This window comes from Taudactylus pleione, unplaced genomic scaffold (genome assembly GCF_031769625.1).
Source record: "Taudactylus pleione unplaced genomic scaffold, aTauple2 ptg000809l, whole genome shotgun sequence".
NCBI classification, from domain to species: domain Eukaryota; kingdom Metazoa; phylum Chordata; class Amphibia; order Anura; family Myobatrachidae; genus Taudactylus; species Taudactylus pleione.
In genome coordinates, this window is record NW_028285211.1 from 677,077 (window position 1) to 689,655 (window position 12,579).

At 44.6% G+C, this 12,579-nt stretch overlaps 1 protein-coding gene across 1 annotated transcript in view; it reads left to right on the top strand.

Moving 5' to 3' along the window:
* The window catches only part of CCDC9 (coiled-coil domain containing 9), a 91,071-nt gene that overhangs the window by 15,036 nt on the left and 63,456 nt on the right, over positions 1-12,579 (top strand). Inside the window, exon 12 of the mRNA XM_088458109.1 lies at positions 4,892-5,387. Within this exon, the coding sequence (XP_088314235.1) occupies positions 4,892-5,387 (496 nt within the window). The remainder of the gene's footprint in view (positions 1-4,891; positions 5,388-12,579) is intronic.

The window sequence follows — 12,579 nt, forward strand, 5'->3', positions numbered from 1 at the left end:
CTGCGCCGCCACCTTCTTTACTGCCCAGCGGTATTGGCGCGCTCTGATCACTAGGAGCAGCGCCATCTTCAGCCCTAGAGGCTCAGTGGGTGTGCTTGTCTAATGCACGGTCAGAGAGACAAGGGGACTTCCAGCTCCAGTCTGCAAGGGGGTCTGAGAGTCCTGCAGTGGGGTAGCATTACTTTTTGATAAATTTTGCTCCTCCCCACCTGTTTTTACTAATGTATAACTTAGTGGGACTTTCCACCTTATACATTGGGTAGCATTATTATTGAAATTCTGCTTCTCCCCATCTGCTGCTCTGGATGCCTCCGTTTACTGTATCTGTGTCATTATCTGCTGAAGTGTGTGGATGAGGATGTCTTCCAAGGCTACAGACAAGACTGCTTCACAAAAACTGTATGCCTGCACTAGGTGCAGAATGAAATGCACCCATGCTCGATTTGACGGGTCTTACCTGTGCGATGCTTGTGAAGCGGATAGTGCGAACACAGCACAGGCTGTCACACCCGCCTTAATAAATAGTTTGGCAGGGGTCATGGCAGAGTTTTTACATCAGAATTAGCCGCTTCCTGCAAGGCATGGGAGGCTGCCAGGGATAGCCCTGGCACCTCTCACACTTCTTTTCTTGCTATAGAACCACACTGGGCTAGGATTTAGCCTGCTCTGTGAATAGCCTTGCCCAGGTTATGGGTTCTGCACCTAAGTCTGCTGAGGCAGTGGACGTCCAAAAAGAGAACACTTGCAGCAGTTCTCCAGTCAGATGAGGACTCTGCAGCAGATCACTCGTCTCAGGAGGAGGAAGGGCAGATGCTGGACGAATCCAATATAGAGGCTGCTTCAAAAGAACCTGAAGCAACGGAGAGTATTAAAGTGCTTATCCTGGCTGTGAGGGAAGTGCTTCACGTTTGACCTGGAGACTCCAGAATCGTTGGATGACTCCTTGTTTGCTAAGAAACCTGAAGTCTTCTGTTACCTTTCTGTTTTACGGCAAGTTAGATGAACAGATGGCAGCGACCTGGCAGAATTCGGACCGTAAGTTCCAGATCCCTAGGCGTTTTCTCTGTTTATCTTTTTCCTGCAGAGAATAGAAGGTGATGGGAGACTCTGCCGCCTGTATGTTCTTCGGTGTCTCGTCTGTCAAAAAAAACACGCTTCTAGTTCCAGGAGCTAATATGTTAAATTAAAGCTTGGAGTGGAAATTGGAAACTACGTTAAAATCCATTTCTACTGCTGCTGGCGCACTTCTCAGACCGTCCTTGGTCGGCTCTTGGGTCAACAAAGCAGTTGAAGAACAATTGGCAGAAGGTCTACAGTCAAACACTCCGCAGGCGGATCTTATTACCTATCTAAACAAGCTGTAGAAGCTCTTCCTTTCACAGGTGACCTTTTATTTGGTCCAGAGTTGGACAAGTGGATCTCTCTGGCCACTGGGTGTAAGAGCACCTTTCTACCTTTTGTCAGCTTCTCAGCCACGTCGCTTATTAAAGGACCTTCTTTTCGCTCCTTTTGAGCTCCAGCGAGATTTCAGGGTCGACCACGAGGTGCGTCTTCAGCAGGTCGAGGAGGCCGCGCAAGAGGACGTCAATCTGCCAGTGCCTGCAATCTGGATCACAAGCCAGCAGACAAGCCCGTGGCATGACGGGCTCCCACCCTACCTCGGGGATTCCAAGGTGGGTGCTAGTCTCCAGCACTTTTCGGAGGCTTGGCGGAAGACTTGTCCGGACACTTGATACGAGTTTGCCTTCACTCCAGTGCGATTTTTACAACAGTTTTTCCAGTCGATCCTTTGAGACTAGTTTTGCGTTAAGTGGTCGAGAAGCTTCGGCTGGCAGAGGTTCTAGTCCCGGTTCCGACTGTTAAAATTTTTTATTCCAATCTTTTTATGGTTCCGAAGCCGGATGGCTTCCGTCAGACCCACTCTAAATTTCAATTCCTTGAACCAGTATTTCTCCTTCCACAGGTTCAAGATGGAGTCCATTCATTCGGTGATTACGGGTCTAGCAGCAGGGGAGTTTTTTATGCCTTAGGTTTGCCATCAGGGATGCTCATTACCAATTCCAGGCCCTGCAGTTTGGTTTCTCGTCTGCTCCCAGAGTATTCACCAAGGTGATGGTGGCTCATCTGCGCTCTCGGGCTGACTATAGTACCTTACCTGGACGACCTGCTCATCAAGGCTATGTCGGCAGAAGTCATTCTGCGCCAAGTGTCCATTACACATCGCATACTAATACAACACGGCTGGATTGTCAACTTCCAGAAGTCTCAATTGATGCCGTCGCAGAGACTTCAGTTCCTGGATATGATTCTGGATTCGGATCTTCCTCCCGATAGACAATGCATCGTCTGGTGCATCTGTCTCCTCAGACCCACATATCCTTGATCTGGTGGCTCCGGACGGACCATCTGGTAGCGGGTCGACGCTTCAGAATTTGGAACTGGGCCCTGGTCACTATGGACGTCAGCCTTCACGGATGGGGAGCTGAGGTCTTGGACAGCCACTTCCAGGGATGTTGGTCACGGCAGGAGTCCCTTTTTTACCAATCGACGTTCTCGAACTGTGGGAAGCATACAGGGCTCTGATTCAGGCTGCTACTCGTCTACAAGGACTTCCGGGTCGGATACAATCCGACAACGCCACAGCAGTGGCATACATAAATCGACAAGGGGAAACCCGCAGTCTAGCAATGAGAGAGGCCAGCCACATTCTTCTCTGGGCAGAAAGGCATGTCGACGCCATCTCCGCAGTCTTCATTCTGGGAGTCGACAACTGGGAAGCTGATTACGTCAGTCGTCAGGATCTTCACCCCAGGGAATGGTCCCTTCATCCCGAGGTCTTCCTTCAACTAGTTCTCCATTGGTGGAGGCCACAGATTAATCTCATGGCTTCTGGGACAGATCTACAGCTACCTCTTTCCTGCTTGAGGTCCAGGGATCCAGAAGCACTGGGAGCGGATGCCTTACTGATTCCTTGGCCGTAAAGCATTGTGTACCTATTCCCACCTTTTCAGCTACTTCTTCGGGTTCTCAAGCAGATCAAGCAAGAGTCGTCCACAGTCATTCTAGTGGCTCCGGATTGGCCTCGTCGGGCTTGGTACTCCAATCTCCTCCTGCTGGCAGACGATCCTTGGCCCCTTCTACTACGGTCGGATCTACTACTGCAGGGTCCATTCCTGTATCCAGATTTACATCTGCTTCGTTTAACGGCGTGGCTCTTGAGACCGCCATCCTGAGACGAAATGGCATTCTAAGGGTGGTCATTCCTACTATGCTCCGAGCTAGGAAATCAGTGACCTCAGCATATTATCATTGCATGTGGAAGGCTTGTATATCCTGGTGTGAAGGACGTGGATCTCCCACTTCAACCTTTCATTTGCTGCATCGTCTTTTTCTTCAAAGGGGGCTTGACGTGGGTCTACGTCTAGACTCTCTAAAAGTGCAGATTTCTGCTTTCTATTTTTTTTTTCCCACAGTCTCCTAGCTCTGACTCCGGAGGTTTAGACATTTTTTTTCAAGGGGTTCTTAGAATTCAGCCCTCCTTTGTGCCACCCACGGCTCCTTGGGACCAGAACCTAGTCTTATATTTCCTTCAGTCGTCCACAAGTTTTTTGGAGGATGTGGATTTGGAATATTTAACTTGGAAGATGGTCCTATTATTGACCCTTGCTTCTGCTAGGCGAGTGTCGGAACTTGGAGCTTTGTCCTGCTATTCCCCTTAATTTTTTCACGATCGGGCGGAACTGCATACCCGACCTTTCTTTTGTTTGCCTAAGGTGGTCTCGGCCTTTCACCTGAATCAGCCGATTGTGGTGCCGGCCTTTTTGGATTCTTCAGGGGGGTTCTCAGTCCCTGGATGTTGTACGGGTGCTTCGAATTTATGTGGCCCGTACTGAAGGACTACGTAAATCAGAGGCTCTGTTCGTCCTTAATGACACTTATCTGTTTGGCTGGCCTGCGTCTAAACAGACTTTGGCCAGGTGGATTCGTCAGGCATATGTTGCTTCTGCTAGACCTCCTCCTGTATCCATCTCCGCGCATTCTACGTGCTCAGTGGCTACTTCTCGGGTGGCATGTAAAGGTGCCTCGACTTCACAGTTTTGTAGAGTAGCTACTTGTCTTCGGTACATACTTTTGTACGTTTCTGCAGGTTTCGACACTTTTGCGGCGTCAGCTTCGAGTTTTGTTTGCAGGCTATTCAGGACTCTTTTGGGACGTCCCCACGGTCATGATGCTCCAGTGTCCCCAAGTGGATGAAGGAGAAAACGGGCTTTTGGTACTTAGTTACTTATTTCTCTGATTCCACAAGGGACTCTGGACACCAGCCCAGTGCTTCTTACCAGGTAATTGTTCCGCTTCAGTTCTGTTGCAGTTTGGTCTGTTATAGTTGTGTGACTGTGCTCCTGCAGACTGTTTTTGTTCCTGCAGTGTGTTGGTCCGATTGGACTGAATGTTCTTTTAAATTTTTTCCTTCTCTGTCGTTCTGTCTGTTCTCCGTCTCCTCTCTGGGGCTCAGTTCTTAAAACTGGGGCTGATGGGGCATAGAGGGGGAGGAGCCAGTCACACTTTTTTAGATTCTTTGGTGCCTGGCTCTACTCAACCCACTGTCTATACCCCACTGTCATGAAGCTCCAGTGTCCCCTGCGGAATTGGAGAAATGGATTTAACGGTAAGTACCAATATCCTGTTTTCTGTAGTCGGGGTGCCTTACTTTGGAAGGGGAGGGGGTTTTGGAATGGTTCTAATTGCATGTGTTCCTATTTCATGTGTATAGCACTAATCTGGCCAGCTACAAGCTTCATATAAGATGTGCTCTTCAGTATGGTCTCTGAGGACTTCAGGTGACCGACCGAAGTCAAAGTCCACTTATCTTACCATGATTCCCCTATTACAGGAGAAACAAAAGGTCGAGGAAGTACAGAAAAAGACTTCAGAAGTGTCGGCAACAGTGGTGGACAGAAAGCGATATGAAGTCAAAAATGTTCCTGAAGATAATGGTGAAGATGAGGAGGAGGACGAAGACGATGGTGAATGGACAGATGCTAGTGGGGGTGAAGGCGATGATTCCTCAGAAGTTGAGGAAGACCTACCCAATAAAGAACTCGCCGCAGCTTCTCCAACCACCCCACATGAGGAAAGGCTTCCCCAACAAGCAGAAGCTTTAAAGCTGGTCATACCTTCACCCAATGCAAGCCCTGATGAGCAAGTTGTGCAATCTAAACCCACAAGTCCATTTTCCCCGGATGGACACTGTCCGGTGACTGATTGGGGGGAGGAGATGGAATTGCTGTCACCCCCAGGAAGTAGCAATGAGGACAGTCCTCCTCAAGCCATTAATATGAGGGTGTTCAGCATGGACACACGGTCTCAAGAGAATTATTCTCCTTCAGGTCAGTGAAAGTTAAAGAGCAATACACTGACAAGAACCTATGCACACACATTCCTCCTGGCCAGTGTTACTGTAGTATTGGGTCTCGGAGAACCGGTTGCCATTTCATGTAGTGATGATGTGATTGTAAAGGCATTCAGCAAAGGACAGACCCTTCTGAAATGTCATACTTAAGGGGATATTGTATTTTACATTGATAATGCATACAATTTATCATAGGGCATTGTGTGAAGGATAAGTGTCCTGCTATAGGAACTAGTGAAGAACATGGGTGACCAATGGTGGATTACACTGTTGAGCACAAGTGGCCGGCAGTAGGTGACTGCGTGGAAGATGGAGCGTTCTGTGACAGGGTATATTTTGTGAATAGAAGACTGGTGTTTTCATGTTTATGAAAAATGTAATCTTTCTGTTCTGAGTTTTGTTAGCTGTATTTGAGATTCTTGTATCTGCCAAATTCATAAAAATTAGGTTCAATTTGTCTTTGAATTTGGACTTTTTAGATTAGCATTTCACGTTCAGATAACATGCACTTTGAATATGCTCTAACAAACCAAATCTGTAAAAGTATGGATTTTTATCTATGACTTAAAAAACATCTTTTTATTCTGAGCTATAGTAGTAAGTTTGAATTTGAGTGCAAAACAGTTATAGAACATGACATACAAGCAAATCAAACAAGAAGTCCATGTTTTTATAGAAGAGCTACTAATGTTCACACATAAATGATTTATAAATATTGCATTTGTGTAACATTTTCAGGAGCTAACAACGAAAAGTAATTTTTATTAGTAGATGAAGCTGTGATTGTGGCAGCCATGTAGGAAGATTTAAACCTAAGTGGTTGCAAATCGCTGAGTATAGAGTCAAACTACTGCTGATCCACTCAAGTGGGAGTAAATGCAAATGCGGTCAGATAAAACAGGTCTGTAAAACCGTTCACTGTCAGCTGTGTGTGTAAGATATAGAATTTCATTGTTTTCATTTTTTTATTTATATAAATCACATTAATCTGCTAATTATAAAAACAAAACACAAAAAAACTGATACTGTTATAGATAAAAGAAAAAATAAAATAAAAATAACCCGACCAAACAAACCCTGTAATTTCTGCCTACTCCCACACTGGGGGATGCAGTTGAAGGTGATGGCCAAAAAGTGTTGCAAAGTTGGAGGACCATATTCCACCGCAATGTTTGCAACCGATTAATGCAGAGAGTTACATACAAAGAGATATTGTAATTTTATCTAGTGATGGGTGAAGTAAAAGGGAGAGGACTGTCCATCAGAACCAGTAACCCGTGCCACTGCTGGCAAATAATGGATCCTCGTGTCCCATGTCATAGGTGTGACTTTGTGACCATAAAGGCCCAGACCCCCTGGTGCCATGTGCCTGTCTTGTTTCCCTTGGTCGATGAGTGCAGTTGGATATGGGCCACGTGACCCCTGTGTGGGCACACTATTAACACTCCTGTATGTTATCTGTTGTGTAATGTGAATAACGGATGTATTTATGAAAAGTGGTACCATGTAAAAGGTGGTAGAACACATAGTAACAAATATAAGTTTTTTTTGTTTTTTAAGCAGAATAAAATTTTGTGTCCTTGTATTCAACTATAAGAATATAAAAATTTGGATAGTGCACTGAGAACCGTGTACTCGTTGCTGCAGTTCTTGTTCTATAGAAAACTGACTAGCGATTCATGGCCACTGATGTCTGCGAATGACTCCATGAACATGTGCATTGTCGGTTACCTCAGGTGCACATCGTGGTGGGAGCCATTTTCTGGGCTGTACCATTATTCAAGAGGCCGGAGTTAGTCACTAGGAGCTCAATGCCTCAGTGATATTAATGTGCCCACAAGATGCTTGGACTACATATTTTTTTAGTTTTGGTTCGGCCTGTAAAATGTCTGTCTCCGCTGTGTGCAGACATCGCAGTTCTTTAGAGTAATAAGTTTTACGTGTATTTTATTTATTTTTTTCTCTTGCTATTAACAAGACTGAAGCTTTTTGTTCTTCCCAAACCTGTAGGCTATAAGAGGAGGCAGCGCAAAGTCAGCTATTAACCCTTCCGCTTCGTGTCTGCTCTTGTGATTGGATAGTGAATGATAGGCGTTGTGCGTCTTCATCTGCATGGATTATTCCCAGAATGTAACATTGGTCTTTTGTATGTCACCGAGCAAAGAACCACGTGGCCGGTGTCAGGTCCTTCATTCCATCGTCATCGGCGAATGCTCTTATGAACTTTTTTGTGCTGATAATAAATGCGTTCTGGTTGATATAATGCCGCCCTCTGGTTGCTGCTACCAAGTTCTTTGTAAGAAGTTGGTTCAGTGCAGTAATTTCATTCATGGTAACAGCCAAACCGTTTTGAGGTCTGAAGTGTTGGTCAGATGGGGAAAATGGGTTACAGATTAATAGCTGCTTTTTGGATCTTACGTATACATACATACAATTGGTTGCATGCTTTGCCCCCCCTTAGTGAGCGGACATAAACATAAGACAGACGAGTCATAGTGACTGACACCACAGTCTGTCTTAGCTGAGCGGCAGTCCTATAATGACAAACCTCATGTGACTGGTGTATATATGGTGACAGCTGGGATCTTGTATACAATGCTCTAGTGTAGCAGTAAGACTTGTTGAAGCCTGAACCTTGGCAAGACTTGGTGCGGGTTCTTCGAATAGGCGTCCAACGTACTTGCCATGCTCTCAAGTAGATGAAGCTGGCACCTGCTTTGGTCTCTCCAGGTCAGGTGACAGCAGATAAAATGAGTCATCTCAAATTAATGAATCCATGACGTTAGGTTAACCTAGACCTGCCCGCTCCTTCACAAACAAGGTGAGCTATTAAAGACTTCAGGCAACCAGACGGCTGCCTTCTGCACCCTTGTGTTCAGTGATATAGTGCAGTAACATCCAAATATCGCCGCTGTACACGTGACCTAGAATACAGAAATGTTTTTAAAATTTTAGTTGGTTAATTTACAAATATCATGGAACATGTGTACTTTGACGTATTAAAGTCCTCTTTAGTATGTTGCTTGCAGTGGAGAGTGTTTAGTTGCTGACCAAATGTTTTTAATGTACAATAAAGGCAACGGGAACATTTACGTATGTATTATAGACAATATGATAGAAAATCAAGTATGAAAGGGGACAATCATGACAAACTAGTTTATTGAAGTAGGTTGTGTTTTTTTCTAATTGCTGAAGTGTGTGTATGTATGTATGTGTATATATATATATATATATATATATATAAAAAATGTGTTTGTTTTTTCAATTATATGTATTATCCCCATGATGAATTAATTTGTAGAAGTAGCTGTGATGTTATTAAAGGAGCACTCTACCCAGAAATACAATATTAGCATTACTACCCCCCTCCCAACCAAATATAAGAACTATGGGGACTAAGTACACCTACCATTTGAGTTCCCCGGCAGCACAACGCTGACTCCTATCTACAATGTAGATGTGCTAGTTGGGCCGTAGGGATTACAGTTACAATTTATTTCTGAGTTCTTCTTTAATCACATTCTTATCCATACATGTGACAACACCCCAGCTGCTATTAGTCACTGCACCAGCATCACAATGCGGTTTATGTATTTTTTACAGTAATTGTTACTTGTGATTATTTGTAACATTGTCTTTTTTTATGAAACAAATTAATTTTTAATTAAAACAAATTTTAATAATTTAGTATTTTTTATTTCTTTTTTTTTTTTTTTATGATGAAACTAACCTTTTTGCTGTACATCCTTGCAGTTGGAAAATGACCTTGTATTGTTAATGTAATTGGAATCTGATATGGGGGGAAATCACGATTATTATTTTTTTAACCATAGAGTGCTTTTATAGGTTACTAACACTTTAATAATTAACTCAGGCATTCTTTACTTGATATTTTGTAATTGTCTTATAGCAGAAATTGTCTTTGTAATTTAGTGTATCCCCTTGTGTATAATATTGGACAGTACTTATGGATATAAGACAGGGGTGGGGAACCTTTTTTTTTCTGCCGAGGGCCATTTTGATATATACAACATTATTTGCTGGCCCAGTACAGGCTACGCCCCCTCACTGTGACATCACACAGGGCGGGGCCACAATTGCCAGTGATTACAGCAATGCCTAAGCATCCTGCGGATGCTTCTGGGAGCTGTAAGGGCAGCAGTGTGACCATCTGAAGCACCCTAAGGGCGCTCCAGGCAGCACTGCTGCATATATTCTTGCTGCAGTGTGCCATTTTAGGGCCAGACCTAATGAATCCAAGGGCCTTATATGGCCCCCGGGCCTGAGGTTCCCCATCCCTGATATAAGAGAAGGAAGACCTAATGCAGTGTGCTGAGGTGGATTGCCTATGGTTACTTGATCATTTAAACAGCTAAAAGCCGTAATAACTTTCATGCTAAGGCCCGTATTCAATTAGAGGCAAAAAGCCACGATCGGCAAAAAGTTTTCGCCTGTTTACCAAAGTATCGCCCTATTCAATGCCAGGACGTTTTCGCCTAGGCAAAAACTTCATAGGCAAAAGCAGGCAAAGAAGTTTCTCCACCTGTTTTTTGGGGTACAAATGTGGGGACTTGGTTCGGAACCCCTTGGGCAAATTCCTCCCCTACCCCCCTGAAAATGACTAGGTTAAAAAAACAAAACCTCTTAATTCACCCCAAGAAAGCATGTCATTTTTGGGATGACAATGTAAAAAGTGATGGAAAATGGGTCTAAAGTACTGGGACAGGTATTTTTTTGATGCTGTATGGATGGGACAGGTTTTTTTAGGATTGCAGGTGGCTGCAGCAGTTGTATTTCAAATAAAACATGTAATCTGCACTTTATAGACACAAACATATACTAGCACCCATTTTAATGTACCCCAAATTTAACTACAGCAATTATTTTTCCCAAAAGAAATTGCTTTCCATCATGTTTCCACACTTATGCAAATATGCTTATAACAGCCCTTTGACTAAATTTAAGTACTCTAATTACTTTAACCACTTGCCTGGCACGGTTGTATCAGATACGACGACACCAGGCTGGGCTTTCCCTGACATGGTCGTATCTGATACGACCAGTCAGAAATGCCCACTAGGCGGCTGCGGGAAGCTAATCTTCCAGCAGCCGCCTACATCAGAGGGACCTGCTGGTCCCTCTGTACCCGTAGCTGCCCCTCCAGTGTGTCCCGATCACTGCTGGCCACAGTGATCGGGCATCTCGCAGCATCCCCCTCCCGGCGTGTCTGTAGGCTCCAGTAAATCCCGATCACTGTGGCCAGCAGTGATCGGGCAGCCTGCGTGTCCCTCCTCTGTAGGTAGTTGTAAGCAAGAGCAGCCAGCGCCACACCATCTGCCTGCTCCTGTTTACTATTACCGGCTGCCTGCTACTGTGTACCTTCTCCCGACGCGGTGGCTGCTCCATCTTCCCTGGGCTGGCCACCTCCTCCCAGTGCGGTGGTGGCTTCTGCGACATCCTTCTCCTTCCAGGGTGGTGGTGTCAGCGGCGGCGGCTTCAGCGTCCTGGCCACCTGCTTCTTCTCCCAGCGCAGCGGCTCCTGCATCCCAGGTCTGGCCTCCACCTTCCAGCGCGATGGCGTCGGCTTCAGTGTCCTGGCCACCTCCTTCTCCTCCCTATGCGACGGCTCCTGCATCCCGGGGCTGGCCTCCTCCAAGCGCAATGGCGTCAGTGGCGGCTTCAGGGTCCCGGCCTCCTTCCAGCGTGGTGGCCGCTTCTGTGTCCCTGCCGGCCGTCCACCTCCTCCAATCCCTGCAGCTGCTTTTGTCCCTGGGCCTGGCACCTGACACCACCTCCCTGCTCAAGCTCTGCCTCGATCACTGCTGGACACAGTGATCGGGCAGTAGATTGTTTGTAAAAAAAAAATGTGTATACATATATATATCTCATACAGAAGTAAGAAAAAGTCATAAGGATATACAAAGGTGCGCCACAATAAATATATATATATATATATGTGTGTATGTGTATAGAGATATAGATATAGATATAGATATAGATATATATATATATATATATATATATATATATATATATATATAGAGAGAGAGATTCAACTGTATCCGGCACTCCTGTCGATATAGGCAAATGCTCCGGTGCCCTCCTAGGGCTGAAAACCCATCCACATGATACCAATGTAGGCGGCACTCTGGAGACTGTGGTTATGATATATATAAAAGTCCTTTAATATGCTGGCGTTTCGGGAGTCACCCCGTCATCAGGGACAAGATACAAACATATTACAAACAACATACATATATACATACACCAATCAATAACATGGACACATAATCACACTCACCTAGAGGACGCCAGTGCCGACCGTCCTCCGGAGCGCGCTGAGATCATGCTGCGCATCCGTATGACGTCAACACACCGCGCCTGCAGTGTGAGTGGACCACTGACGGCTGTGCATGGTTGCCTAGCAACCAGCCGTCTCTTATGCCAATACTTTAAAATAAACATATAAAAATGACACTTATACTCATACAGAATACACATATGAGATTGCAATAGTATATATACGAAACCTGTTCAATGAGATGAGCATACACATACTTAATTATACAAAAACGTCTATGTGTAGTACATTTTCAGCTGTGGATATATATATTAACCCTACAATCATAAGTATAGACCAATATTATACAGAACATTATGACCAGTGGCTCACAAGGTAATAATGGGTTACAGGTTCCCATGGCTATTCATCTAACAACAAATATTATAATGTATATTGTTAAAGAATTCCTTAGAAGCAAAAACAGATAAACTACAAGGGAATAATATGTAGTAATATACCTTATATTTATAAAAAACATTGTAGGCCTAGCGTTTCATTGAGACCTTTGGGGAATATATATATACACACACACACACACACACACAGTATGTGTGTTTGTATATGTATATATATATATTTATATATATATGGGACGGCAACCAATCATCGATGGTCTGCAAACCATCGATTGTTTGCAAAAATATTGATGGTCTGACCGAAACAAGTGGTTTGTCATTGCTGGTGGCCATCAATGTTGCACCATCCATGGCAACCCTTAATCGATATTTGGGAAACATCGGCTGTTGTCTACACAGATTTCGACCAATCGCTAAACAATTGATGGCTTCTAACGATGGTTGAACCATCGATGGTACAGCTGTCAATG